Consider the following 24,772-nt stretch of genomic DNA (forward strand, 5'->3'; position numbering starts at 1 on the left):
ATGTCTACCATGTGCATGTAGGGGCCAGAAGAGGGCCTGGAGTCAAACCCAGCTCCTCTGGGAGAGCAGCCAACAGCTGGTCCTTCTCTCCAGCCCCAGTTAATGATTTTACTGAAGGATTGTGCTGCTGTGTGCCACTGTAAGGTGTCTGGCTTTTACTCGTGTCCCCAGTTGTGGGACTGTCAAGTTCCCATTCAGTGCAGGATGAGCACCACGTCCCATAGCCAACCTCTTCTCGCTCGTCTCCAGGTCTTCCATCGACAGCGAACCAGCCTTGGTCTTGGGCCCTCTGAAGTCTGCACAGGAGCTGCGGAGGGAGCAGCAGCTGGCAGAGATCGAGACCCGCAGGCAGGAGAGGGAGAAGACCGGCAGGGCCAGGCCTCCCGGCCAAGAGATGGTGGACGAGTTACAGGGCCCCTTCTCCTACGACTTCTCCTACTGGGCCCGGTAAGTCTTGTGCTCTCCACTGCGCTCTCTCTTCTGTGGATAGAACCAGCCAGCCAACCTGAGCCATTCTGACTCCTTCAGGTCTGGAGAGAAAATCACGGTCACACCCTCATCCAAAGAGCTCCTCTTTTACCCCCCGTCCATGGAAGCCACTGTCAGTGGAGGTAGGTGTCCACTCCATGAGCGAGTGTCCTGCCTTTGTTTCTCTTTGGATGTGTTTGAGTGAGTTTTGTGTTACATTTGCGCAGCCATGTCTGTATGCCACCCAAAGCCTCTTTGTACTTGATGTCGCTAGTAGATGGACCCCATGGACGGATGGTCGGCTGCATGGATAAAGAAGGGAATGGGTGCCGGGCGGTGGTGGCACATGACTTTAATCCCAGCACTCGGGAGGCAGAGGCAGGTGGATCTCTGTGAGTTTGAGGCCAGCCTGGTCTACAAAGCGAGTTCCAGGACAGCCAGGGCTACACAGAGAAACCCTGTCTTGGAAAACCAAGAAAACACGAAAAAAAGAAGTGAATGGTCTAAGTGAAGGCAGCTTCTGTGAGTGTGGGTGAGGTGTTTTTGGAGAAGGACCTGTCTTCCTTTGATTTGATCGATCCAAAAGGTAGAGGAGAAGCCATACCACCGTTACCAGACCTGCTTGAGTTTGCTGCTTCTGAGTGGTTTGGGCAGTGTGCGTCTTCCTTTTCCCAGGTGTGGAGGGAAGGTATTTTCCAGGAACAGTTATCCCAGTGCTTGCCTGTGGAACATTTGTGTGGTGTGTGTTTAGGGCTGAGTGTGCCGGAAGAGTGAGTTTCTGGTGTGTGCGCCCCACCCCTTCCATCTTCCCACGGGTCTGAGGTGAGCAGCACCCCTCAGAAGATTTCAGGTGTCTCGCTCTGTCCCCACCTTACTCTGGTGAGATAGGGTCTCCCGGAACCTGGAGGCGGACTGGCAGCCGTGTGCCCCAGCCATCCATCAGGTCGCCTTCACCCTCCCTCCCTCCCCCACCCCCAAGGTTATAGGCACATGGCTGAACTTGGCTTTTGACGCGGGTACTGGGGATTCAAACGCGTGTCCTCACTTGCAGAACTGCACATCTCCCCAGCCAGAGCTTCCATCTTGAATGGCTCGGGTCTAGGTTCTCTTTCTTCCGAGAACTCCAGCGGGTGCCTCTCCTTCCTCCGTAGCACCAGCCCATCCTTTTGTTTCCTCCTTAGAAAACTGTCCAGGGAAGTTGATTGAGATCCACGGGAAGGCGGGCTTGTTCCTAGAAGGCCAGATCCACCCAGAGCTGGAGGGAGTCGAGATTGTGATCAGTGAGAAGGGAGCAAGTTCACCCTTGATCACTGTCTTCACTGATGATAAAGGTGCCTACAGGTATGTCCCCAGCCTCCTGAGGCAGGTGGGGCTCAGGCTTCCTGGGGAAGAAGGCTACGCGTTCTCTGCAGCTGCAGACAGCCATCTGTATTGTTTGGCTCTCTTTCCTGCAGCGTTGGCCCCCTGCACAGTGACCTGGAATACACTGTGACCTCCCAGAAGGAGGGCTACGTGCTAACTGCCGTGGAAGGAACTGTGGGAGACTTCAAGGCTTATGCCTTGGCCGGCGTGAGCTTCGAGGTAACGTGTCCCAGGCCACTTCATTGAGGGTAATGCACGTGATGAGAAACCACACAGGAAGCGCAGTCAGTTTTACACACGCTCACACTATCGCAGACACCACCACTGTCAAAAGAGCAAATGTCCTGTCCCCGTTGTCCTTCACGCTGATGCTGATGTCACCTGTTTCTGTCAGTGAGTTGCCATCTTTCGGAGCTTTATGTAAGTGGAATTGTGTACCATGGTTTCCTTCACATGGGCACACTGGAGAGACACGGACTTTCACATGCTTGTGCGTGTTTCAGCTATCACTTTTTTCCTTTGGAGGCAGGATGTCTAGCCCAGACTGTCCTTTAATCCTCTAACTCCCTGTGTTGTGGAATGTATCTCTGAACTCCCAATCCTCCTGTCTTTATCTCTCAAGTTCTGAGATGACAGGCCTGCACATCCACACCCAGTATACTTGGTACTGGGGTGGGGCCCAGAGCTTTGCACATGCTGGTCAGGCGCTCAGCCAGCTCCCTGGCCCTAGGTTGTCATTCTCACTTGCTCTGTGTTCCCATGGGGATGCCTAGTGTCTGTCTCTCATCCACTAGTCCTTTGTGCAGTGTATTGTACTGCACAGGCTGTGAAATAGTTGGGTGTGACTGTGTAAGGCACACACACACACAGCCTGCAGCACCATTGCTGAGGGCGGGTTAGAACAGTGAGGAGGTGCAGACGTGCATGAACTATGCCCCATAGATGACATCTGTGGTTTATAAGACACTCCCAGAGTGACCGAGAACACACAACCTCTAGGAAAAGAAGACGACAGACGGGCATCCATGGAAGTAACACCGATGACTGGGAAGCTGGGGGACACACTGTGCGTTGGCAGCCACTGAGGGAACGCTCTCTGGGGGACGGGCTTGTAATAATTAAGTCCAGTCTTTAGTTTGGGGTGCACCTGTTTTGCCTTGGAGAGGTAATTTATGGACTGCTGTGACAAGGATAGGAGGATTTGTTGAGGTTCAGGGTTGAGGGTTCAGTCTAGGTGGGGAGGCCACTGGCTCACATCTTCATAGATCCCGAGGCAGAGGAAAGGCAGTGTTGGTTATGCTGTGCTGCTGCTCCTCGTGGCGGAGGAATCACAGCCATGGTTACCTTTTAGAGCTTTATGGGAGGGGGGGCAGATGGAAGGAAGGAGCGGAAAGGAAAGAAAAGGGCGCACAGAGGGCCTACCCGCTTTTTAGACTGGGATGCTGTTGCAGGCTGATGACATAATTAAGGACAGAATCCTTACATCCCAGACTTTCACTTATTATAAAAAAGCAGGTAGATGGGAATAGGGGGCATTGTTCCTCTCAAAAACTGCTTCCAGCTGACTTTTGGACGTCGGTTGGCTCTTGGGGGAATGGAGAATGGGAGTTTTCCGAGGTAGACAGGCATTGTGGGATGCTATCTGTCATCTGTTTGCTCTGGAGACATGTATACCTCTTGGCTGTGGCTGGGAACTTTCTGTTTGACAAGATGCTGGTGACACAGAAAAAAACTTAGAGAGAAGAGTCATTATTATTTTATGTTGGCATTTATCTGAGGTAGATCCAGCCTGTCCCTATGGATTTTGAAACATATTAAGCTTTATCAGAGACATTATTTTAAGGCACCTGTTTCCTTTACTAGTTTGGCATCCAGGAGACAGGTGATTAATTGTTAAAAGCATCTCACAGTAATAGATGTTTATATTAGTCTTTTTATAGCGCCCAGACCCTTTTGGGTCTGGGGGTGTAAATACCTTTAGCTGTTACAGTTTCTTACTTGATGATCTCTGGACTCCGGTTCTGTGGTGGTCCTGTACCATTAGCTGAGCAGTGAGTTAGAACAGGGAACTGGGAAGAGAAAAGCTTGTGGTGCATGAGAATTTATTTTTTTGGAATTAGGAACAAGGTAAAATCAGGGCCCTGTCTGTGTGCATGTGAGAAACACAGGCAGTGGGATCTGGAGTGAAGCACTCCACTATTTTAGGTGGAAATCTTTTTTCATTAAGTAACTCTGAAGGTGCAATTAAATCTGGTGAGGTGGGTAAGGCTGTCCTCCGTACCCGACAATAAAGGAGAGGTGGCATCCCAAAACTCCCAGGACTGAGTCAGTGACTCTGGTGTCCAGAAGGAAAGAAACAGATCACTTCCATGCTGTGTTCTGGGTTCCCTGTCATGTCTGTAGCCCAGCCTAGGTCTGCTGGAGGTCTTAGCTTCATGTACCCATGTGTCTTGGCGCCTGGGGGCAGTCAGCTGACTCTGTCTTTCTAGGCGGCACTTTTAACAAGGCTGTTGATGGCCTGGCAGGGCATTCACTAGCCCGTGGCCTTTTTCCTCACTTAAAACAGGGACCCAACAGCTTTTGGGAGTCAGCGAGTGCCAGCACTTGGCAATTTTGTTTTCGGGCTTTTATCTCTTCCCTGGCACACCTTAAATGCCACAGATGACTCTCTTGCTTGTGGGGTCAGGAGCCTTGCTCTCCACATGCTTAAGTTTTAGTCGGGGAGGTCTGGGGAACAAGAGATGGATTTTACTCCATGTCCTGAATTTTTTTTTCCCTGATGATTGATGGCTTAAGGACAGCTTTTGGAAGATCTGCCAGTAGGCAGACTATAAACCGATCCTTTGGGAAGACTTGTCTGAGGCTATAAGTTAGCTGCTTCCAGACCATCTGTGATTCTCAAGGCAGTTTGAGAGTGAGTGGGTGGAGTTGAGTTAGGGCTCATTGTAGAAACCAAGCCCCCCCATTTGAGCCCGCCCACTGCCAGCGGAAGTCAGACAGAAACAGTTGCACGTGGCAGACACAGAAGTGGGGAAGAAGGGTTTAGAACTTTAGTAGAAAGCTTGGAGATAAAGTAATTTTCTATTTGCCCGTTCGCTGGCAGAAGTTCCCACGACGCTGTTATGTCAAGTAAGAAACTGTAACAGCTAAAGGTATCCATCCGCCAGTGTAGGTGGCAAAAGTATCCACCCCTTTGTCTCATGGCTGTAGCCTAGAGAAAAATAAAAAATTAAATTAACAAACTGGGATCAGACTACAATCTCAGGCGTCCCCAAGAGTGAAGAAAGATCTATGCATCAGCTTAAGTCACGAGTCCTCTTCGTCAAGGGATGTGAGGGCTGCGACTGTACTGCAGTTGGTCCACCATTGACACTATTTCCCCTGTCAGGAGCGAAAATGTGCCTGCTATTGCCAGTACAGCCCGAGGACAACCCCTGGGGTGTCTGTCGCAAAGAATATAGCTCAGACTACAGCCGCGAGAATGGCAGACTCACTGTGGTGACGGCAGTGGTAGCTGTGTGGGGGTCCAGTGGAGGTGGCGAGGGATGCGTGCTCGCGGTCTGAATGGGGGAAGAGGAGGCAGCGGTCACAGCAGGTCCTCGGTGCTCGGTGGTGTATCCGGGTCACGGCACCAATATTGGTTAAATGGCGCTGCTTGTTGCTGGCCGCTATGCCGGCGGAGGAGAGTGCTGATAGGAAGAATCACATCTTTATAAAAAGAATAAAAGATTTTTAAAGCTTTACTGGGAGGAGGGAGGCGGGGGGCGGGGTAGACAGAAGGAAGGAGCGGAAAGGAAAGAGGACACACAGAGGGCCCACCTGCTTTTTAGGCTGGGATGCCGTTGCAGGCTGATGACATAATTAAGGACAGAATCCTTACAGGTAGCCAGTCCCATCCTCTGTCATGGCCCACCCCCCAAGTTTGCGCATCCTCCTAAAACATCACCTGCCAGTTGGGGAGCAAGTGTTCAAACGTGAGCCTGTGGTGACATTGACACCAGACCGTAACAGCAGCTCCTGGTGGTTGATTGCTCAGGAAAAGGTGTACATGTTGGGGACATTTTGGTTGTCTCCCCTTTTGTGCCTCAGAAGTGTGCAGCTGGCCCCCTCTGCTCCAGAGTGTTCTGATCAGTTAAACAGCTGCAAGGTGGGAATGTCAGAACTGGGTGAGCCATTGAGAGCAAGTTGCAGAGCTCCATGCACAGCCTGCCATTTCTGCCCCCCCCTCCCAGCCCAGCATACCCCCAGCCCCTTGATAGATATACCAGCATTGTGAGTATGGGCCATAGAAAGGGTTCTGGAAGCTTCCACAGCATCTCACCGCGACTTGTGGGAGGAAGAAGAGTCCCCTGTCCTTAACCACTTCCTGCTCCCTTGGGAAGCGCTGCCTTTGTGGTTATTAAGTTTGACTTTGTCCTGTTGTTACTTCCTCCCTAGATAAAGGCTGAAGATGACCAGCCTCTCCCTGGGGTCCTCTTATCCCTCAGTGGTGGTGTGTTTCGTTCCAACCTCCTGACCCAAGACAACGGCATTCTGACGTTCTCCAACCTGGTAAGGCTGTGTTCTACAACGCCGCGGTGGGACACAGCACAGGCGTGTGACACAGCACAGGCGTGTGACACAGCACAGGCGTGTGCTGGACAGTGTAAGAACAGACTGCCATGTGGGTGGCTTAGGCTCCAGAGGTGCACCTGCTCCAGCCCGGCTTACTTAGGACTCGCTGCTGCTGATCCATGTTGTCTCACACATGCACCGCCACCAGCCGGTAATCAGTTGTCTGACCACAGCAGCTCCTCCCTAGACAGCCCTTGGCTTTCTGTTCTTGTGGGATAGTGCCTTGCTTGCCTGGGTTTCTTCTTCAAAGTCCACTCCATGTGTAAAGGGGTGAAGTACCAAGTTTTCATTGGAGGTGGGGTCCAAGGCCAGTGGAGTTGCACATGCGTTGGCTTCGCTCCTGGAGTGAAGTGGCTAGCGTGAACCTGCTGCAGGGCACCTAGACGGTCACAGGCTTTGCACGTCCGCCGCTGCTCCCCTGCTGCTTGTGTGCTGAGTCATTGCTGGCTCTGCCTGTCGGTTCTGATTCTTGTAGTTCAGGTGTGACTTCTGCTTTGCTGAGGTGCTAAAGGTGGTAGCAGCAACTCCCTGTCTACATTGCAGGAATAGGGCGGCCATTTCTGTGTGTCTGGAGGCTCTGATGCTCTGTCCTGATTGTAATGATAGGGCATGTGGGAGGCCAAGATGCCCCAGTGGGTGAGGGAGACATGACATGCAGACATGGTGGCAGTCAGCATGGCACGGTGGAAAGTTACTCATACCCCAGGCACAGCATCCACATAGAAGTTTATTATAGTAGAGAGATAGAGGGAAAGGGGGAGAGAAAGAGGGAAAGCAGAGATGTTCACACCTCACGGCAAGAAAGGGAGGAAGGGTCTTTCCCCAGAGGAGGCCTTACGTCAGGACTCTCGGGGCGGGTTCCAAGGGGTGGGCCAGAATGCCAACGTTCCTCTGTTTTGATTGTTGTAAAAAGGCGAGTTCTGGATAGCAAGTGGGGGAATAAGGGCGCTGAATTCTCGAGACTGCTTCTGCTGACAAGGAGTGAAGTGGTTGGGGGACGTTGGGAGTCGGGTCATGCACAGTGGGAGATGTGAGTGATGAAGCATTCAGTTGGCTGTCATCGTGAAGACCTCAGGCGTGGAGACCTCAGGCATCTGTTCTTTGGGGGAGCTGAGAAGGCAGGTTGCTAGGAGAAAAAGCAGATTGTTATCATTGGCCTCATCAGTGGACCTAGCCATGGGAAGAGTGGTAACTGCCAGAAAGAATGGAACAGAGAAGTGCCCTGATTATACAGAGGAGGCAAGGGTGAGTGTGTAAGACACAAGATGTCTCTTTATTGGGACATCTTGGAAAACCATGTTCTGGTTCCTGGGTAGGTGCATGTTTGAGCCTGGAGAGGTGGTACCCACAGTGAATTGAGGGATGATGTGTTTTTTAAGAGCACATGAACCATCGTATCTGTTGTTTCTCTGGAGGTGGGGGTGCATCCATCCCAGTTGGCGTCCTCTGTTGGTGGTTGGTATCCTCAGAGCTGGTGCAGGGGCTGGTGTATCTGGAGGATCCTCTGTGGATTGGCCTTGGCCCAGGCAAGAGTGAAACTGCAAATTATGCTGGATAATGGGTGGGGTCAAAATGGGCTCTGGAGACTGTAGCAGAACTTTTCCCAGGAGCCTGCAGGTATCTGTCAGACAGCTGGAACAGATTTACATCCTGGTGTCATGGCAAAAGGATTAAAAATTCATAGAAATTTAAGGACTCTTAAGAACTGTTTGTAGTCAATGCTGTATCAGTTTATCAAAACTGCATTTATCAATATTAAAACTTTGAACCTCCAGTTATGTCTGAAACCAGTCTATCCTGTACCGTGAAGTCTGTGAATGAGGCACACCTGTCTGTATTTTTAACAGGAAACTTCCTAATGAGCTGTCAAGGAGCTTGTAGCCTTGAGATTGGGACTGTTAAACTGGTGCCCTAGTCATCAAGCATCGTCAGATCTAGAAGGATAAATTTTAGAAGAAGTGAGAAAGCTTTCCAGCTACCTAAGCAGCAATCCCAAATCTCACTGTAGTCATTGGGGGACAGAAGCCCCCAAAGCAGCACCTGTTCAGCTGCTAAGCCCAGAAGATCTGACAGATTATTTTTTGTGGAGTAGGAATTTGGGGAGACTGATCCACCTTGACTTTGTAGCATGGGGCAAACCAGTCCTCCATTGTTCCACTTATTTACAGTCTGGACAGGATCTCAGCTTTTTACTATGTGGCCAGTGGAAGTTCTTCTGTGGCCATCTATCTTGGAGAAGATACAGGATGCTGCCAGGAGCTGACATGTCTCTCTATCATTAAAAGATTTATTTTAAATGCCATATTCTCAGATCTCCAAAGGTGTTTGAGAACTTGGGGAACAAAATCTGTTAGGTATATCTAAATTAACTCTGAGAGCATATGTAAGTTAAATCTGGATGTACAGTTTTCCTAATCAGTTACAGCTTACCAATGGTAGCAAAGACAAGGAGGCTAGACATACATTCTGGTACTGTTATTATTATTATTATTATTATTATTATTATTATTTTTTTTTTTTGGTTTTTTTCAAGACAGGGTTTCTCTGTGTAGCTTTGCGCCTTTCCTGGAACTCACTTGGTAGCCCAGGCTGGCCTCGAACTCACAGAGATCCGCCCGGCGGTACTGTTATTTTTTCAGGCCCTGTAGTTTTCATCTTTAAGTACAGCCACATTATAACCCTGAATGATTTATATAGAAATAATAATTTCTTAAGGTCATATAATACCTTTTTGGTTCTGCATAAAGAAGGCCAAGTGTCTTATCTTATTGCAGAACCATTTTAGTTAATAAATCTATTAATTGACAACTCTGGGCCCAGTTTTTTAGGATATCAATGGGCATTATAGGTAGACATTTTGTCCCCTATACCAGGGAGTTTTTCTTTGACATAGCCTTTTAGCCTGTTTTGGGGGGCTGGGGGGACGATATACTCTCTTCTATAACTGCTTCAAGCTGAAATGGGGCACAGACGATCAGAGCCTAAGGAGGCCAAGAGCCTAGTCAAACCCAGGCAGTGGACTACTATCAGAAGTATGTGGACATCTGACCTGGCTGTAGAGACAGGGAACAGTTATGTTTGGTTGGACTGGTCCCCATCATATCAGCCTTCAGCAAGTCTAGAGCCTGTGGTCCTCTGGGGTAGATTGCAGTCAGTAATTGACGCTTGGATGTGTCTGCCAGCCAAGTGGAAGCCTGCTGAAGCAGACAGACTAGAGACAAAGTTAAAATTATGACTTATTTGGAACCTTTAGGCCCACAGCCTTAGTAATTGGGAAGGGGAGGAGTTTGGAAACTCAGGCTGTACTGTTGTACTTACCTGGAGTCATTTTGACCTCTGTGAACTGGATCCAATGGCTTCTTTTGATCCTCCGAGGCTTATATGAATTCTTTTTTTATAAAAGGACATAAAATATATTAAATAAAATAAAAGGACATAGATATATTAGTATTACCAATCAGTATTGAAATCCAAATTGTAGAAAAGCAGACAAGGAGTATTTAGGCTCATACCTTTGAGTCTTAGCAAGATTACAGATTTGGGTTAAAGGATGTGTATATTTTTTGTTTAGAGAGAGCCAGGTCCAAGTTGGACAGACTGTCTTTGGCCTAATGAGAAGTTTAAGTTTATATTTAGAAGACAACCAAGAAAAATTTAAAATCCTGAGCTTGTCACCCAAGCAGTATCAGAATTCTATTAATGATAAAATCTGAACTTTTGAAATCTTAATATAACAGTATCATAGAATAGGAAATTAATCTGAAGCATTTAAATCTCTCAGATGTCTTCTTGCAATATCAAAAATAAAGTATTCTCTTGTATTTTAAAAGGAAGAAAATATGACATAACCATAATCAAACCATTATCATCTGGGTGACTCTTAGATTATAAAGTCTGGTTGCCAGAGCAAGTTATATTCTTGTGTATAAAAGCATTGAGGTGCAGCTTTAATATCTTATTAAACAAGCATTGTCTTATTTCCCAGTGTTAATGGTTTTAATTTTTTAAAAATTTTAACAGATTTTTAATCATATCTAATAAAATAAATTTATAAATCTTAAGATAAGGTAGAACCAGTGTGTGCTGAGCAGGTCGAAACTGGCCTCTTCATTTCTGACTCACATGTTGTAGCAAACTGTAAAACTGCAAGAAAACAATCAGAAAGTTTATTATAATAGACAGAGGAAGGAAGAGAGGGAGGGCGGAAAACAGAAAGGGAGAGAAAGGGAAAGCAGGGGCGTGCCCACCTCATGGTAAGAAAGGGAGAAGGAAGGGAGGGGTCTTTCCCAAAGGAGGCCTTATGTCAGGACGCAGGGCGAGTCCCCAGGGGCGGGCCAGAATGCCAGCACTGATTGTGCCCGTTGTGACTTGAGCCACCCGCAGTGTGGGGCCATCATGATTGTGGCTGTCTCTTGGCAGAGCCCGGGCCAGTACTACTTCAAACCCATGATGAAGGAGTTCCGCTTTGAGCCGTCCTCGCAGATGATAGAAGTTCAGGAGGGGCAGAACCTGAGGATCACCATCACTGGCTTCCGAACTGCCTACAGGTGCGTGCCCTCCCCAGGCCGGAGGCGGGCCTCCCTGGGCTCGGATCTAGAAGTGCCCCCAGGCTTCACGTCGACTGAATCTGGGGAGGATTTGAGATAAGGTCGAGACCAGGAGGGGACTCTCCCGTGCAATGCATAGGGGACTGCTGTGCCTCCTCCCAGTGTCCCCCACTTCCCACCCTCCTCCCCGTGTTCCCCACTTCCCGCCCTCCTCCCAGTGTCCTCCACTTCCCACCCTCCTCCCAGTGTCCCCCACTTCCCGCCCTCCTCCCAGTGTCCCCCCACTTCCCACCCTCCTCCCCGTGTTCCCCACTTCCCGCCCTCCTCCCAGTGTCCTCCACTTCCCGCCCTCCCAGTGCCCCCCACTTCCTGCCCTCCTCCCAGTGTCCCCCACTTCCCACCCTCCTCCCAGTGTCCCCCACTTCCCGCCCTCCTCCCAGTGTCCCCCCACTTCCCGCCCTCCTCCCAGTGTCCCCCCACTTCCCGCCCTCCTCCCAGTGTCCCCCCACTTCCCGCCCTCCTCCCCGTGTCCCCCACTTCCCGCCCTCCTCCCCGTGTCCCCCACTTCCCGCCCTCCTCCCAGTGTCCCCCACTTCCCGCCCTCCTCCCAGTGTCCCCCCACTTCCCGCCCTCCTTCCAGTGTCCCCCCACTTCCCGCCCTCCTCCCAGTGTCCCCCCCACTTCCCGCCCTCCTCCCAGTGTCCCCCCTACTTCCCGCCCTCCCAGTGTCCCCCCCACTTCCTGTCCTCCCAGTGTCCCCCCACTTCCCGCCCTCCTCCCAGTGTCCCCCCTACTTCCCGCCCTCCCAGTGTCCTCCACTTCCCGCCCTCCCAGTGTCCCCCCACTTCCCGCCCTCCTCCCACTGCCCCCCACTTCCTGCCTCCTCCCAGTGTCCCCCACTTCCCGCCCTCCTCCCACTGCCCCCCACTTCCTGCCTCCTCCCAGTGTCCCCCACTTCCCGCCCTCCTCCCACTGCCCCCCACTTCCTGCCTCCTCCCAGTGTCCCCCACTTCCCGCCCTCCTCCCACTGCCCCCCACTTCCTGCCTCCTCCCAGTGTCCCCCACTTCCCGCCTCCTCCCAGTGTCCCCCACTTCCCGCCTCCTCCCAGTGTCCCCCACTTCCCGCCTCCTCCCAGTGTCCCCCCACTTCCCGCCTTCCTCCCAGGTGCCCCCCCACTTCCCGCCTCCTCCCAGTGTCCCCCACTTCCCGCCCTCCTCCCAGTGTCCCCCACTTCCCGCCCTCCTCCCAGTGTCCCCCACTTCCCGCCCTCCTCCCAGTGTCCCCCCTACTTCCCGCCCTCCTCCCAGTGTCCCCCCCACTTCCTGCCTCCTCCCAGTGTCCCCCCACTTCCCGCCCTCCTCCCAGTGCCCCCCACTTCCCGCCCTCCTCCCACTGCCCCCCCCACTTCCCGCCTTCCTTCCAGTGTGTCGCCTGCTGTCCAGTCACCAGCATGCTTTTTGAAAACTCATCTGTGGGAACCTAGTGCCTTACTACAAAAATGCATGTTTAAAAAAATGTTTTAACTATGATTACATTTTTTTTTTCTCGAGACAGGGTTTCTCTATATAGTTCTGGCTGTCCTGGATCTCACTCTGTAGACCAGGTTGGCCTCAAACTCACAGAGATCCGCCTGGTTCTGCCTCCCAAGTGCTGGGATTAAAGGCGTGCGCCACCACTGCCTGGCTTCTATGATTACATTTTTAAAGAGGAGGAAATAAATCTTGGAAAAGTGTAGACAATGGAAATACCTTTCTTGGCTGGGCATGATGGTACACTCCTTGAATCTGAGACATAGGCAGGTAAATCCCCAAGTTTTGAGGCCAGCCAATTTGTAGTTCCAGGATAACCAGGGCTACATAGAGAGACCTTGCCTCAGGAATCAAATGGAACCAAAACAACAAGAAGAAATTCCTCCAAATAAACAAGTAAATAAATAAATGACATTTCTATTCGTGCCTCCTTGGTCCCCAGCTCCCTTCCAGGAGACACCCAGAGTTTCCATTTCTTCTCAGTACTCTCAGAGGCGATGTATGCAAATCCTAACTACAGTTGAGTGGATGGATATTCACTATGTATAGATGGTACAGGATAGGTACAGACTATATACATGTACACACACATACATGTTAACATGGGTTTACAAAAGCATTTGGGATGAAGGATAATCAGAAAGATTAGGGGTAAAAAATGGACCATTTCAACCAATTATGTGGTATGAAAATCCTCATGAGTTATTTACATCATTGAATGTTCCATATTTAAATTGAAGATTAGCAAGGATGAAGACAGTTTAGCCCCTGTGTCAGCCTCCTGGAGTGGACTTCCAGATGGACAGGAGCAGTGGCTTACAGCATGTCCTGCTGCTGGCCAGGTCCCGCTGCAGAGCCTGTGTGGACGTGTCTGCACGGAGCGGTTCTGCCCTGTCACCCTTGGTAAACAGTCCCTTTGCTTCCGAGGACTGAGGGTGCCACGTGCCTCTTCTTCTCTTGTCGCACCAGCTGCTACGGCACAGTGTCCTCTTTAAACGGAGACCCCGAGCAGGGTGTCGCGGTGGAAGCCGTCGGGCAGAAGGACTGTAGCATCTACGGAGAAGACACCGTGACGGATGAGGACGGAAAGTTCCGGTTACGTGGACTGCTGGTGAGGGAGGCTGTGTGTTTTGTTGGGGTTTTTCCTCTCGCTGTCAGTGGTGTCCCTGTGGGACAGTGGGGCCACGGGATGGAGGTGGGACTCTAGAATCCCCGATTGTAGCTGCCGCTGTGTTTAGCCAACATGGCTGGTTTGGTCTGTGGGAAAATAGGGCCTCTAAAGGGGGATTGGTATAGCTTTGCCCAGTGCTGAGTGCTTGTGGTGTATGCCAGGGCTATGAAACCGAGGGGCACTGGGAGTGATTGGCTAAGGTGCTGGCAGATGGAGTGGTCAGGACTGGAGGACATGGCACAGGTAAAGGCCTGGGCCTGTTGCTCAGCTCCAGTTTATGCTGACTACGAGTATGAACAGTGTTGCCAAGTAGTTAGAACTTTTAAAAGAGAAGCCTCCTCATCATATTTTGTTGAAAAAAATTCCTTAACTACCATCTCTACACAGTCCCAATTCCTGATTTTTAAACATTAACTAGTTAAGGAAAAATAAAAACATGGCTTTACTGTATGGCACCAAGGAGCCACTTGTTCCTGGGACCACTGAGCCACGACTCTTGGCTTTGAGACTGTGGTGCCTTTATCCTGGAGTTTAAGTTGTTTACATGTTCATCTGCTCGTGTGGTGTTTGCAGAGTCCCCGACAAGGACTCTGTGCTCTGTGTCCGCTCTGTCATCTATACAGTGGGGTGAGAATATTGGCCCCGACAATTTACTGACGTGGCTGCCCGTCAGTAAATGGTAATGTGCCGGACTGAGCAGAGCCTGCCTCAGGTGGCCCTCCCTGCACTGAGCGGCGCTTGCTTCTTGTTCTTGGCGGCCCCCGCCCCGTCCCGTCATGCCCCGCTTTCTTCCTTCTAGGTTTTAGAGTGAGAACTGTGTATCACCTTTCTTCCCCCGGGGTCCTGCTGGCCTGGTTTGCTCTCAGTTCCCAGTTAACACATTTGATTTAATTAAATGGCCCCCTTCTCTGTGGTGGTAATTCCTGCCGCTGCTGCCGCCGCCACTGATGCTCACCACAGCTGTCTCTCCCCAGTGTTAGTTCATTGGTGCTCCTTCAGTGACTTGCTCATGGAGGCAGAGTGTGCTTCCTTCCACAGGGAAGACCTCACAGCAGGTGTGGGTCTTCTCCAGAGTGGGGGCAGGCCGGAGATGCCTTCTGAGGTGACGGATTTCAGCTCACTTAGGTGGTGAGCGCCTGGCTGCATTTGTCCATGTCACCTCGACGGCCAGAGTGCCCGTGGAGGCGTCTCTGGAAGAAAGCTGCGCCTTTAGACATGGCCGCCCTCGCAGTCAGGGTTGTTTCATCACCACAATCAAGCTGAAGAGGAAAGCATTTGTTTTGCTTATATTTTCACATTACTGTTCATCATCAAAGGAAGTCAGGGCAAGAATTCAAACAGGGCAGGAGCCGATCAGAGGCCATGGAGGAGTGCTGCTTACTGACTTGCTTCCCTGACGCTTTTCTGTCGGCTTAGTGGCTGTACCTCAATGTACTGATCTTTCAGCTACCATCTGCGGCCCCGTGGTCCACAGTCAGTGCCCTGCCAGCCACTCAGACTCACGGCCTGGAGGACTTCCAGTCCCATGGCCCTGGCTCTGCTGCTGTCATGAGATATAGGTTTAAACCAAGTCTCTGTCATTCTATTTACCAACAAAGACTCGGAAGTCAGATGTGGGGGTGAAACCTGCTAGATCAGAGAAGCCGAGAGGCAACCAGCTGACCTTCTTTTTTGGACAGAGACCCAGCAAGAGACATGTCTCTCCACTCATGCCAACCCAAAAAGAAAAACTCGAAACTCCAAGTCCCACCCTACTCTGTCCTGTGAGGCTCTCTATCCAAATTTCTGGCTCCTCTGGACTCTTTGGCTAATTCCAGTCAACTAGTTCCTGACTCTACCCCCTGAACCAAGGTTGATTTTATTTAATTAATGCAAATTTGGGGTTCCCAGTGTGATTGAATATATCCCACAACACTTCCCTCTGGCTTGCTCAGCCTGCTTTCTTCCAGCGTCCAGGACCACCAGCCCAGGGATGGCACTACCCACTCTGGACTGGGCCCTCCCCATCAGTCACTAAGAAACTGCTCTGCAGAATGGCCTGCTGGCTAATCTTATGAAGGAATTTTCTCTTCCTGAATGACTCTAGCTTGTGTCAGGTTGATATAGGTGGCCAGCACAGCTGCCAGAGGCTGTAGGCACACCCCTGGGACAGCTAGCCAAGGCTTGAGAAGGATTGTAGCCTAGCCCTGGCAGTGGCAGTGGCCACTGTTCCCAGATTTAATGGTACCATCTCTCCTCTCTTTGAGTCTCTTCCCCTCAAGCTGCCAGTAACTTTTGACTAGAACTCCTAGGCCTAATTGAACACATGTCTAATTGTGGTCTTACCTTTACCTGGCTTCACAGTGTTTTATTTTTAATAATGTTTTATTTATCCTTTGAAACTTTCATACAATATATTTTGATCGTATTCTTTTCCCCTCCTCCAACTCCTCCCTGATCCTCTTCCTACTCACCCAATTTTATATCTTTTCTCTCTTCAAAAAGACTCCCAGAAAAGCTGAAATAAATTATGGGATTTAATTTGTGTTGGCTGACCACTCCTGGGCACAGGACATGACCTGGAGTGTGGTTGATGTACCCAGTGTCACTTGATTGGAGAAACCTGGTTTTTCCTCATCCCCAAAAGTACCAATTGCAAAGAGCTTCTTGGTTATGGGTGGGTTTTTGTCTGGCTTACACAGTAGGTCTTAAGCATTCTGTCATAGTCTCTGAGTTCATAGGAATACCCACACTATTGTATCCAGAAAACTGTTTCCCTGAAGTCATGTACTACCTCTGGCTCTTAGAGTCTTCCTACCCCCTTTTTTCCATAGGCCTCTGGGCACTGAGGGAGGTTGTGGTACAGTTGTGCAGTGGTGAGCTTCTATGCTAATTACTGTCTTCAGGAGGAAGCATCGTCTCGGGTGTGGGTTAGTGCGGCCTGACCTGTGACTGCAGCAGTGTCATCAGGAGCATTTGATGGCCGAGTTCATTTACGTTATAATAGCAGTCGGTTTCCCCAGGCCATGACTGTGTCCTGTCGAGTCAGGTGTGGGTGCCGGCTGTGGAGCAGCCCCTAAATCCAGAACTAGTAAAATAAAGTAAAAGGTGACGGCTTACTCCTAGTGCAGGGCTTGTAGTTAGGTGAGACTGGTAATGACCTTTCTCCTCTGGGATTGCGCACAGCACCTTCCAGCCCTAATAATGCCAGCCTCTAGAACCAAGTGTTAAATGGTCTGATTAATAAAAAAAAAAAAAAAAAAAAAAAAAAAAAACCTGGAGCCAGATATCAGGGTGAAAATCTGAGAGATGAAGAGGAATAGGAAAAGCCACAGCCAACCTCACCTTACCTCACCTTACCAACTCCTCAGCTTCCAAAGCGACCTACTTCCTTTCTGCCTATTTGCCTTTCTGTTCTGCTATCTAACTTCCTCTCCGCCCAGCTACATCACTTTCTCTTCCTGCCCAGCTCTGTCACTTCCTGTCTGTCTGTACAGACCTCCAGACCTCTATGGTTAGTGCTGGGATTAAAGGCATGTACCACCATGCCTGGCTCTGTTCCCAGCGTGGCCTTGAACTCAGAGATCCAGACAGATCCCTGCCTCCCGAGTGACAGGATTAAAGGCATGTGCTACCACTGCCTGACTTTTATGTTAATACAGTGGCTGCCTTTTTCCTCTGATCCTCAGGTAAACTTTATTGGGGGACACAGATAAAGTGTCACCACACTAGCCAGTGTAGGGGTGATGCTTGCAGGTGAGTACCACCTAGATTTCTCCCTGCCCTGTGACCTAGGTAGGTGGTGTCTTAGCAGTAGGTTCTTACCATCAAGTTGTAGAAGGCAGCTATTAGCAATGGTTATGTTTGGGGGTCTGTGGGACATCTTTGGCATAGTGTTTTTATTTTTTTAAGTAAGAGATTTATTATCTTTGTAAGATCTCATGTGCTCTTTGTAGAATTCAAGCAACATATGAAAAAGATGACCATAAAGGGAAAATGGCCTAGAGGCCGCTGTGGGCTTGAGGCCCCTCACTCGGCCCGTGCACACAGCGGTGCTCAGAGCTGCAGAGCGCGGCTGTCCAGTCTGTGCTGGGTTAGAAACAACCGTCCACCCTGGGTTCTTCTCCTCCAGGGCCCCAGACACCTGAGGCCTTGACCCATGCTTCAGGACCTGACCCTAGAGCTGTGCTCTTGGTGGCTGGAAGCTGACACCAGAGCCTTTCCAATCTTCTGGTCCTGTAAAATTGAGTAATAAAACAGACGTAAATAAGAACATTTACTTTATTTTTATTTTTCTAAGAAAAAAGCCTCAAATCCTGCTTGCCTGAGACCTTGTCTCTGGTAAGGATCAGCAGTGTGGTTCCAGTCACCCCTGGACCCGTGTACAGGTCAGGAGTGAGCACAGAGGAGGAAGAGTCTAGGAGACTAAAGATAGATGCTAGAAATCAGGGACAGGCCACGGTTAGTCCTCTGTGAGTCAGGACGTGTGGGTGAACGACTGGAGAGACTGCAGCAGTGATGGTGTCCGAAGGGCCTCCTCAGAAAGTGGGGGTGCGGGGGGCTGGGAAGTGGGGGCAGAGATGTCCCATGTGGTCCCAAGATGTCCCACCTGCAGCAAAGCCACCCTCAGGTCGTGTGACAGGCTCTGTAGAGAAGTAACGACCGGTGTCTTCGCAGCCAGGGTGCATGTACCACGTGCAGCTGAAGGCAGAAGGCAATGACCACATCGAGCGGGCGCTGCCCCACCATCGGGTAATCGAGGTAAGTACCGCTCCTGCCGTGACTCGGCCTCGGCTTCCCTGATCAGAGGCCCTCCAGTGCTCCTCGGGGGTAGGGTTGGAAACCCCAGTTCAGAGAGCATCGCATGAGTAGGGCTCTTTCTTGTGCATGTGTGTGGGTGTACACATAGGAAGATGTGTGGGGAAGCCACAGGTGATGTCGGGCATCTCCCTTGATTGCTCTCTGTTTACTGAGGTAGCGTCTCTTGCAGAACCTGGAACTCATGGATGCAGCTAGCTTGGCCAGCCAGCTTGCCCTGGGGATCCTCTGTGTCCCCTTCCTGGGTGCTGGGATTACAGGTTGGCCACCACACCACCTGTCTTTTACGTGGATTCTGGGAATCCAGACTTCAGTCCCGACACTTAGAGAAGTGTCATCTCCACAACCCTTAGGAGAGGGTCTTTTTAAAAAACTTTTTAACATTTTTCTTTTTGAGAATTTTGTGCATATGTACAATGTATTTTAATTATATCTGCCTCCCTCCTCCCCTCCTTCTAACTCCCTCCAAATTGTCCTCCGTACCCCTCCCAAATCCTGTCTTTTTATTTCAATGGCCCACTGAGTCAGTGCTGTCCACACACATACCTGCTGTGTGGCTGCCCACAGCTCCTGAGCTAGGTCTTGGGCTTTCTAACTCCACCCTCACGTCTGCGCTACAGTTTGACTGGCGTGTCCCGTGCAGCTGTTACAGCTGCTGTCAGTTCATCAGGGCACTGGCCGCCTCACCCCAGTTCATCAGGGCACTGGCCGCCTCACGCCAGAAGACAGCACTTGACGGCTGTCCATCTTCTTGCATTCTTCCCAGTGTCCCGAGTCCTGAGTGGCGGTGGGACTTGAGGCAGATGCCCCTTAGGCAGGAGCACTCACAGTCGCTGGCTCTCAGGACTGTGATCAGTTGTGAGTCTCTGCTTTAGCCACTGTCCACCACAGAAACACGCTGCTCTGGCCGAGGTTGAGAGCGGCACAGACCTGTGGGCGTGAACAGGTATTTGGAGGGCAGTTTGGCAGCATGACTACTTGGTAAAACAAGAGCAGGGCCTCTCAGCTGCGGGCTTTTGACCCAGGTCATTCATAGGAAGCAGCTCAGACACCATTAAAGTGTTCTTCTGCCCTCTGGCTAGACTGGAGGGCTTCTGAGCCCAGAGCCGCCTGTAGAGGCCTGAAGGTACTGGCATTAGGGGGTGGGCCCTGTGGGACTTGCTCGTCTGGGAACTGGGGTGATGGCATCTGCCATTGTAAACAACCGGGCAACTACTGCTCACACCAGAGTGCTCCATGGTTGGACTTTTCGTGTAGACTGTAGTCAAGCTGATCTGAAAGAAAGGTGAGCTCTCTGGACACCACATAGGGTTGGCATGGACAGCCAGACAAGCTTTGAAAATGTGTTGGCGGGTAGTGAAAACTTAGAAAATAAACACCACACTCGTGTAGTACTGCTGTGTCTGTGGGCCAGGCAGAGGCTTCTGCTGTGTGTGACCGTGGACAGACCCATCCCTTCCCTAGGTTGGAAGAAGCTCCTGTAGATGTTAAGTGCCACCCTCTCTCTTCAGGTTGGAAACAACGACGTGGATGACGTGAACATCATAGTCTTCCGGCAGATCAACCAGTTCGACTTGAGTGGAAATGTGATTACTTCTTCTGAGTATCTTTCCACTTTGTGGGTAAGACCAACACCTTCAGAGGCAGAGTTTGTCCTCTCAGATTCAGTGGGAGACATGTCTGTCCCAGCTGGCTCTGGCTTTAGAGGGGCCGGCCATACAGCCGCCACACCTGGATTTGGAGCTGGTTATCGAGTGATGTCAAGTCTTTAATCTGGCAGATCGCAGTAAAGCCCCACGAAGGCTCAGCACAATGGAGTGCCCACTGAAGGATAATTTTAGACAGTGTACCTCATACAGTTCATTCTCCTAGTCTGGGTACTGAGCATGCCTAGTCAGGCAGTCTGGGAGCTGCTCATCTTGCTGTCTTGGCTACACATAGCACTCCCGTGTGCCTTGGTTCTTTCCTTTAAAACTAGAACCCTGGACACGGTGGCCTGAACCTTTCTCCCAGCTCTGACGAGATCCCTGGGAAATGAGAACTTTTGTAACAGGCCTATGATCTCTGGGAGGTTAATGGTTTGTCCCTGGTCTGGGCGGTACACTCAACACCCTTAGTCAGGACTGTATGGCATTGGTGTGGGGTGAATGGATGGATAGTGTCAGAAAGCCCTGGAGGTGAGTGTGAACTGAATGGTCACACTCCTGCCGGGGAGGAGCTGGTGCAGGGTGAGGATGGCACCACGGCCTCATGCCACCTGGTTGTTGCCACGCTAAAATTTTGGCTCAGGGTTCAAATGACTTTCAATTTTTTAGAAAAGCTAGAAATCAGAGTCAGCTGAAATCACCTAAAGTTTTAATGTAGCCAATGAATTAAAATTTACCTGTGATACTGAATGCAGCCAGAGAACACAGACATGGTCTTAGCATGGCCCGGAGGCAGGCAAGGGTGGAGTCCTCATAGCCTCTGCTGTGGGCCCGGACTGTGGCTCCCTCCTGCACCCCAATCACGGTAGAGGATGGCCACTGTCCCTGCAGATCAGTGCAGAACTGGAGCCTGTCTGGAAGCAGCTGCAGAACCAAAGGCTACAGCACACACTTGGAGATCAGGTCCTAGTGGGTTAGGTGACATGGTGAGATAAGCTGGATGAGGCTGACCCCGCCTCAGGATAAGTCCTTCAGCTCTCTGGAGCTCCGTGGAGGGATGCTCCTTTGTCCTCAGGACCGGCAACATTGTGTATAAAGTGCTTGTTGCACACTCAGCACATGGAAGCTGCTCTTGTCCCTCTCTGCCATGATGGCGTTAATGGCTGTTTAAAATCCGCCTGAATTGCCATCTCTGCCGTGCTCACACTGGAGTCTTGGGTTGGAGGGATTGCTCACATGAGCCACATTTCCCATCCTGCCTGAGAGAGGCTGTCCCGTGTGAACGATGTCCCCTCGGGGTCGTAAGCACTGCCCCTTCCTTTCTGCCCGCAGGTGAAGCTGTACAGAAGTGAGAATCTTGACAACCCCATCCAGACCGTGTCGCTGGGCCAGTCGCTCTTCTTCCACTTCCCACCGCTTCTCCGGGATGGCGAGGTATTGCCAGGCCTGGGGCACCCGGGCCTGTTATGACTCAGTCTAAACACTGCTGGCTGCCTCTCAGGGCCGAGTCCTCAAGTCACTGTTTTTCTATTTCTAAAAGCAATACGTATTCCTAACAGGAGATTTTGGAAAGAATTTAAAACCATCAGACATAATCCCAGCATCCAGAGATCAGGAGTGACAGGGTGTTGATTGGTTTGAGTATTTTTCAATGTGTGTGCATGCACGTGCGCGAGTATTAAAAAGTACGGTTGTGCCAATTCAGAGCTGCCTCTGCTCTGCACGGTTTTGTAGTCTGCGTTTCAGGGAAGAGTCTGTGGTACGTCCGCTCCCTGTCATCAGCTCTCTCATTACGTGTTTGCTGCTCACGGCCCGCTGTTGGGAAGTATCGTAGTTGAAGCAGGGCAACCTCACTCTTAGCACTTGGGCCCGCTGCCCATCTTTCTCTAGGACTTCCTTGGCCTCCTGATGGCTCTTCTTTCTCCTGTGTGGCAAGTCTCTTGCTCTCAGGTTTCCCCTGTTGCTGAGTATCGTACCAGGGCCTCACACGAGCTCTGTGCCGCTGAGCAGCACCCCATTCTCTGTGTGGCAGTTACAATGTGTTACAGTGTGTCTCTGTTCTACCCATTTGGCATGTTTTGAGCTTCAGCGGGGTCTGTCTCCACCTCAGTTGTCAGTTACTGTTGGTTCACTGAGGGGCTTTGCAGAGAGCTTGCTTTCCATGTTTTTTTTTTTTTTGGTTTTTCGAGACAGGGTTTCTCTGTGTAGCTTTGTGCCTTTCCTGGGACTAACTTGGTAGCCCAGGCTGGCCTCGAACTCACAGAGATCCACCTGCCTCTGCCTCCCAAGTGCTGGGATTAAAGGCGTGCGCCACCACCGCCCGGCGCTTTCCATGGTTTTAGCTTGAGGCTGTCCTCCGTGAGCCTCGGGTGTGGTGCTCCTTACTGTAGCTCCTTACTCCCCAGGCGGGCTGCTCCACAGCGCCCCTTTGTGTCTACACTAGTGGCTGGCGCTGGCATGGAACTTGAGGTTGTTGGCTGCTCTCCCTGCCTGTGAAACAGAGCAGTCTCCCTGCGTCACAGTCAGGGTGCCAGAGTTTGGCACAGGCCTCGGTTTTCCACCACGACCATCGTAGAGATGCTGCTTTTCTAGAACTTGCCAGTTATGAGCCAATCAAGTCACATCCCGAGCACTCAAGCTCGTTTTATGGCACTGCCAGCTTTCACAGCTCTATCACACCCCTTCCACCAGAATCACCTGTAAGAACTTGTGTGTTTCTTGAAGCCGGTCCTTGAAGGACTGTAATTACCCAGGCAGAGTATGTGTAAAGAAGTACTGAGGCCCATCTGTCTAGTCGTAGAAGAGGCAGGCTCAGAGGCACTGGAGGCCCACGGCTGTTACGGCCTGAAAGTTAGTGACCGTGGTTGGGTTAGATGCAGAGACTTGGGCTTCTTTACAGAACGTAGAGTGTTGCATGTGTCTCCTGCTTCGCCTGAGCTGTCTGTCCTACACCAACAGAACTACGTTGTGCTCCTGGACTCCACGCTCCCCAGATCCCAGTACGACTACGTCCTGCCACAGGTGTCCTTCACTGCAGTGGGCTACCACAAACACATCACTCTGGTTTTCAGTCCCACGGTGAGTAAGAGTGTGGAGTTTAAAAACAACAACAAAATCCATGGCTGGAGGGGATGAGCAGAGCCGTCAGCAGGGCTCCGCGACTCCCCGATAGGCCGTTTCCCCATCTTGGATCTCCCTGGACACCTTTCTTCCATCCCCTGCACTGATGCCTGTTACGGGAAACCAGTCACAGAGGGCAGAATTGCTCGGGTCAGTGACAGGGAGAGGGACGCTGTTTTCCTGTGACCGGCGGCTGGCATTCCTTCATCAGGACACCAGTCTGTAGCAGCAGTAGTTGCATCTTCACAGACAGTGCAGGGACCGTTTGTAAATGTCAGCAGGCATGGATATAGTACAGCCTGAACAATTAGACCAGTACACCCTGCAAGAGAAAAGAGCAGACAGGTTGACAAGATGCCCGAGGGAGAAGAGCCTGGTCAGTTTCACAGCCCTGTAGTAGCCGGCTTCACTGGCCAGCAAAGCTGGTGTGTGTGTTCTACATTCAGAGACCATTGGGGTTGGTTTCAGGAGCTTGTGTGTGGTGGAGTCACTGTGAACTTAACCGAGACGCCAATGGTGGGTTCTAGGCCAAAGCTCAGGTCGGGGGCCTGAGAGTGGAGCCCCGGAAACTGCCTTACAAAAGAGAAGTACCATTGAGCAGGTCAGCGGGTAAGGGCACTCACCAGCACACTAGATGACCTGAGTTCAGTCCTGGAACTCTCGTGGTGGAAGGAGAGAACCAACTCCCACAGGTTATCCTTGGAACACACACATGCGTGGTACATGCAGACACGCACACACACACACACACACACACACACACACACACACACACACACACTTACACTAAACAAATGCAAAACACTGTTGTGGAAAAGAAAGGCCTCACTTTACAGCTGTGGAGCTGGTCATTGTTGGCGGTGGTTTCTGCTATTTATGGGGCCCGCCACCCAGCTCCCAAATAAATCACACACAGAGGCTTTGTCCTAATTATTAATGCCTGGCCTTAGCTTGGTTTGTTTCTGGCCAGCTTTTTTTTTTTTTTTAACTTAAATTATCCCTTCTTGTGGGGTATTTACCCACCACCCCCACAGTTCCCCAGAGTTTTCTTGAGTGCGATCAGCAGGAAATATTAGATAGAAGGATTTATTGCGGAGAGAATATTGCGGAGATAAACAGATAGAAAATTAAGGATAGCCTCAAGAGGGCCTGGAACCTTTTCCAACGGCCCCGACTGTCTCTGCCCCAGGGTTTTTATAGAGACGCCAAGGGGTGGAGCAAAAGACCTCCTCCCCCAGCACAGCCAAGTGCAGACCATCTCAGACACCTGCACTCAGGCCCGTGGTCCTGATCATCCTCTATTCGGACCTGCTGGGTAAAGACACAAGGAACCCGAGAACGGGCTCCCACAGGTCCCCCTTTCTTAATATATATAAAAAAAAATTATTAATGGCTTACAGCAATCTCCATAGCTGTTACACCTCCCAGTATGGGAGTAGAGGATGGTAAAGATGGCTTTTCTCTTTTGAATTAGGTCCAAGGTGACTACAGCAGTCTTAGCTGTCTCAAGCCCTTTC

At 50.8% G+C, this 24,772-nt stretch overlaps 1 protein-coding gene across 1 annotated transcript in view; it reads left to right on the forward strand.

Annotated features, from left to right (window-relative positions):
• LOC102902857 (BOS complex subunit NOMO1) overlaps positions 1-24,772 on the forward strand; it is a 72,404-nt gene that overhangs the window by 38,378 nt on the left and 9,254 nt on the right. Inside the window, exons 19-29 of the mRNA XM_042276737.2 lie at positions 250-447; positions 529-611; positions 1,650-1,809; positions 1,923-2,049; positions 6,268-6,381; positions 10,864-10,991; positions 13,491-13,632; positions 18,349-18,432; positions 20,001-20,111; positions 21,468-21,569; positions 23,094-23,213. Coding sequence (XP_042132671.1) covers positions 250-447; positions 529-611; positions 1,650-1,809; positions 1,923-2,049; positions 6,268-6,381; positions 10,864-10,991; positions 13,491-13,632; positions 18,349-18,432; positions 20,001-20,111; positions 21,468-21,569; positions 23,094-23,213 — 1,369 coding nt within the window. The remainder of the gene's footprint in view (positions 1-249; positions 448-528; positions 612-1,649; positions 1,810-1,922; positions 2,050-6,267; positions 6,382-10,863; positions 10,992-13,490; positions 13,633-18,348; positions 18,433-20,000; positions 20,112-21,467; positions 21,570-23,093; positions 23,214-24,772) is intronic.

Source organism: Peromyscus maniculatus, chromosome 1 (genome assembly GCF_049852395.1).
Source record: "Peromyscus maniculatus bairdii isolate BWxNUB_F1_BW_parent chromosome 1, HU_Pman_BW_mat_3.1, whole genome shotgun sequence".
In the NCBI taxonomy this organism is placed as follows: Eukaryota; Metazoa; Chordata; class Mammalia; order Rodentia; family Cricetidae; genus Peromyscus; species Peromyscus maniculatus.